The 5,171-nt window shown below is 40.7% G+C and overlaps 1 protein-coding gene across 3 annotated transcripts in view; it reads left to right on the top strand.

Annotated features, from left to right (window-relative positions):
• Positions 1–5,171, top strand: part of RNPC3 (RNA binding region (RNP1, RRM) containing 3) — an 864,050-nt gene that overhangs the window by 344,278 nt on the left and 514,601 nt on the right. For all 3 annotated transcript variants that reach the window (XM_044086040.1, XM_044086039.1, XM_044086041.1), the window contains exon 6: positions 4,141–4,209. In XM_044086040.1, coding sequence (XP_043941975.1) covers positions 4,141–4,209 — 69 coding nt within the window. The remainder of the gene's footprint in view (positions 1–4,140; positions 4,210–5,171) is intronic.

Genomic DNA, 5,171 nt, shown 5'->3' with positions numbered 1-5,171 from the left:
TTTTGGGTTCTCCTTCCTTTGGCCTCATCTTCAGGATAAGCCTTGGACTCCTGACCCAGTTCCAGACCTGCTGACACATATGTCAAGGGCACTTTTCCTTCTCTCCACACCTTAAAATTGACAGCTTGGCTGCTGCACTTCCCAACTTAGGCTTCACAATTTCACTCCTACAGTTAAACATATCTTAATGTCCTCTCATAAAGATTCCACTAGAAAACTATTCTAGCAAATGGAAAAGGTTTTCTTTTTGGGCTCAAAACAGGAACATTCATCCTTTTTCTGCACCCATCCATTCTATTTTGGAATTTTTGTCAGAACTCTTCCAGCAAGGTTCAGCTTCAGCAACCGTCAGGGTTCAACTCACTGCAATATTAAATTTCCACATTGGTGATTCTATCTCCAACTTAATGTCACACAGGTTGTGTAGAGCCTTCTTAAAAAGATGCCTTCTTATTAAGATCTGCCTTTAAGGAACCCCTTTCTCCTTGGGATTTACGTTTTGTTCTGTCTCACCTGACGTTACCACCTTTTGAGCCCTCATCCATCTTCAGACCTCAAGTTCCTTTCCTGGAAGACCTTGTTTCTGGTGGCTATAACATCTGCTAGAAGAGTATCAGAGTTGCAAGCTCTTTCTGTTTAACCACCATATTTGATTTTTAATAAGGACAGGGTAATCCTTGCGAACTAATCTATTTTCTTACCCATAGTCTCTTCTCCAAATAACATAAATCAATCTGTAGAGCTTCCAGTGTTTTTCCTAATCATAACAACAAGGCAGAATACAAATTACATCAACTAGATAGACAACTCGGATTCTATTTGCATAGGACTAAAGATTTTAGAAAATCTGTCCAGTTATTCATATCCTTCTCTGATGCAACAAAGGGTAGCTCATTTTCTAAAACTACTCTTTCCATTTGGCTGCCTAACTGTACCACAAATCACAGAGATTTACCTTTCAAAGTGAAGGCTCATTCCACTAGAGCAATGGCTATGTCATCTACCTTTCAAGCCAGAATTCCTATGGATAATATTTGTGCAGCAGCTACTTGGACCACTCCTCATACTTTTATCATGCATTACAAAGTGGATTTGGCCTCCAGGGAAAGGGCCTCCTTTGGTTCCACGGTGCTTAAAGGTGTACTCTCGTGAGCCACCCAGGGAAAAGGTGCTAGGGATGCTGTCCCATCATTGTAAGAATGAAGGCGAGATAGGACAACATAACTTAATGAAGTTATGTACTCACCATAACGTTCCATGTTTGTTGTCCATCTTGCCATTCATTCTTACGAACCCTCCCTCCTTCTCCCATGCCAAAAACTCCTTGTGGACCTGGTGAATGTTTGTACTACCTTCAGAAGTTGTTTGTTTCAGTTTCTTTCTCCTTCTATTGGGTATAGTATATACGTGTGTGTGTGTGTGTGTGTGTGTGTGTGTGTGTGTGTATATATATATAAATATATATATATATATATATATATGTGTGTGTGTGTATATGTATATAGTTTACATTTCATTCAGTAGTAGCAGCAAACACGTTCTGGGGAATTACACCACTGCATTGTGGGATACCTGCTTGCCACGAGCCAGGTTTGAGACTTTCAGCTATGTATTCGGCCAAGTTGGAGCCAAAAATCTGCTCCGAACCCATCATTGTAAGAATGAACAGCGAGACAACAAACATGGAACGTTATGGTGAGTACATAACTTCTTTTTCTGTTTTTATAATGACTGAATTACCATTATGGCCATCTAGCATGAAGTACCTTTCATCAATACAGAGATTCCTCATCTGAGGGAAAATGAAGGTCAAATTCTTTGAACTGCAGATCAAAACACCTAATGTAATGTTTGATTTTTGCAGTTTGGAATGTAACCTAACTCTCTTCACATAATGTATATTTATGAAGTAAATGAAGTGATGAATAAAATGAAATCAGATCATGTGACTGTAAAATGTCAACCCTTTGGGAATGGTGCCTGTTTAAAACAGGTTGCATTTAGTATGGCATCAACATCTTCCTGATTCAAGGACTTAAGGTGAGCATACCATTGTGTTGGTGGGAGACCATTTCTCACTTATTTGCAAGCAGTGGAAAAATGTGGACAGTAGCCCGAGAAGCCATCTATAACAGATGGAGTTGATAATGCATTGTTTCTTGTGACCCTATTTTCAAAGCTTGTTTTCAGTTGATGTTTGTAGATAAGAGCGTTATCACATGTCACTCATAACTGCTTTTGGTAGCTGCAGGAAACTCTGGTAAATAAAGAATGCACTTGAATATGAGCAATGTAAAAGAACTAACTTAGTCTAAAAAGACTAGCCATTTTTGTGGTTATTGGCAAAGTCTTAGTTAGCAAGCAGCATAGTCAAGAAAAGAGTTTTACCTCTTCAGTTGAAAGCACAGAAATGGGGGGGGGGGTATTAATATCTTGGGATGTTTATTTTTTTTAACTGCATGTTTGTGTGCCTGCCTGCCTCTATAATCATCATCTTCTTTCGGCTGTTCCCGTTAGGGGTCGCCACAGCGGATCATCTGTTTCCATTTCTTCCTGTCCTCTGCATCATGCTCTTTCACACCAACCGCCTGCATGTCCTCTCTCAACACATCCATAAACCTTATCTTAGGCCTTCCTCTTTTCCTCTTACCTGGCAGCTCCATCCTTAGCATCCTTTTCCCAATATACCCAGCATCCCTCCTTAGCACATGTCCAAACCAACGCAGTCTCGCTTCTCTTGCTTTGTCTCCAAACTGTCCAACCTGAGCTGACCCTCTAATATACTGATTCCTAATCCTGTCCATCCTAGTCACACCCAGTGCAAATCTTAACATCTTTAACTCTGCCACATCCAGCTCTGACTCCTGCCTTTTCGTCAATGCCACCGTCTCCAACCCATATAACATAGCTGGTCTCACTACCCTCTTGTAGACCTTCCCTTTCACTCTTACTGGTACCCGTCTGTCACAAATCACCCCGGACACTCTTTTCCACCCATTCCACCCTGCCTGTACTCTCTTCTTCACCTCTCTTCCACACTCACCATTACTCTGAACTGTTGATCCCAAGTACTTAAACTCATCCACCTTTACCGACTCTACTCCCTGCATCCTCACCATTCCTCTACCCTCCCTCTCATTTACACACATATATTCTGTTTTAGCCCTGCTGACCTTCATTCCTCTCCTCTCCTCTCTAAAGCATATCTCCACCTCTCCAGGGTCTCCTCAACCTGGTCCCTACTCTAACTACATATCACAATGACATCTGCAAACATCATAGTCCACGGGGCCTCCTTTCTAATCTCATCTGTCAACCTGTCCATCACCAGTGCAAATAAGAAAGGGCTCAGAGCTGATCCTTGATGTAATCCCACCTCCACCTTAAACGTATCTGTCACTCTCACCACAGTCCTCACCAGTGTCACTCTACCCTTGTACATTTCCTGTTCCACTCTTACATACTTCTCTGCTACTCGCGACTTCCTCATACAATACCACAACTCCTCTCTAGGCACCCTGTCATATGCTTTCTTTAAGTCCACAAAGACACAATGCAACTTCTTCTGACCTTCTCTGTATTTCTCCAACAACACTCTCAGAGCAAATATTGCATCTGTAGTGCTCTTTCCTGGCATGAAACCATACTGCTTATCATTCATCATCACCTCCCTTCTTAACTTAGCTTCCACTACTCTTATATAGAGTGTACTGAGGTCTCAAAGTAAAGTTTTCAAATCGGTATTCTTTGTGCATCTTGTATTTTATGTGTAAAGCCTCAGTTAATGGTTCCTTCCTACTGTTTTGTCTTGTTTTTCTAGCATCATTTATTTCTACCACTTCTTGATCCTTCTCTTTTGAGACTTTTATTGCAAAAAGACAGGGTGGAGAGATTCATCTTTTCTGTGCGTAGGCATGTAGTTGGTTACACAGTGGTATACTGGAAAGGAGCTTGGTTCTTCCATAGAACTGCCACTAGAATGTGATCTTTACGCATGGTTGTACTCTCTGAGATACCCTTGAAGATTTGTATGATGCAGTAATATGATAAAGAATATTAGTAGCATTGTAACCTGCTCAACACTACAGATTATGTGACAGTGGTAAAAACATCCTTCTTAATTTACTTTGTATGTTTCAGGTGCTGCATCTCATGAACAAAATGAATCTTCCTGCACCGTTTGGACTTGTCACTGCATGCCCACCAGTGGTATGAATTTCTGCTTATAGTGTAATTTTTGTCTGAAGTTGCCTGTACTGATGTCGACACTGCATTTTTATCTTTCTGCTTCAGATTGACACTGTAACATTTGTAGATATTGCATTTATCTCTAGTTCATTCTGCAATCTCTGTCTAGTCTAGTCTTTTCCTCCCACTAGGTGAAAGACCTGTCTTCATGGCACTGTCTAGTAAATAATATAGGATTTCAGTTATAGAAGATTAGCTTGCTCACTGTATCATACAGGGTCAATAGTAGGTGAGCTGACAAGTCATCACAAGTATCAGCTAGATGAGACTTTACCTTCTGTACTACACAGAGCAAGAGTGCACATTGACATCATACAGATTAATGCAAGCATCCTGTAAAACCTGATGTTATCATTCGCACTGCTGCAATATGCTTTTGGCTGTAAGGATTGTATCCTACTTATGATAAAATAACAGATCAGCTTCAGAATGTTCCGGCTTCCTCCCACACCTGGCTGCTCCCTTGCAGGGAAATAAGCAGTTAAGAGTGTGGAAAACTCCAGTACTTTCTTGCTGCTTTCTCAGGAAGCAACTCTGAGGCTTCAGAGGAACAGCATTCAGCTTTAAGCTTCTTTTCTGGCAGATGAGTCCACACAGGAAATTCCTTCTAAACAGAAGTATTGCCTTTTTAAGAAAAGTTTTCAGTTTTTCTTTTATGACTAAAAGTAGTATCTGAAGTTTCCTGTCGGGCACCATTATTTTAAGCTTAGGGCTTATTTTTTTACTTTGTTGGGGGGGGGGGGTAAATGTGTACTGCCTGTGACAACTTTTATTTGTATACATTTAAGTACCAGGAAGTGTTTTAGTGAGAGAGAAAATGTTAGTGAATGCTTTTAATGTTTGTGTGCATTTTGTGACTTTCCTCCCATTTTCCCCATCTGTGTGTTACACATGGGACTTCATCAGAATAAAGCCACCCATTA

The sequence above is a fragment of the Protopterus annectens genome, chromosome 10.part0 (genome assembly GCF_019279795.1).
Source record: "Protopterus annectens isolate FY-2018-M chromosome 10.part0, PAN1.0, whole genome shotgun sequence".
Taxonomy (NCBI): Eukaryota; Metazoa; Chordata; order Ceratodontiformes; family Protopteridae; genus Protopterus; species Protopterus annectens.
Note: the sequence above shows the minus strand (reverse complement) of the source record. Positions and strands in the feature narration are given on the sequence as shown.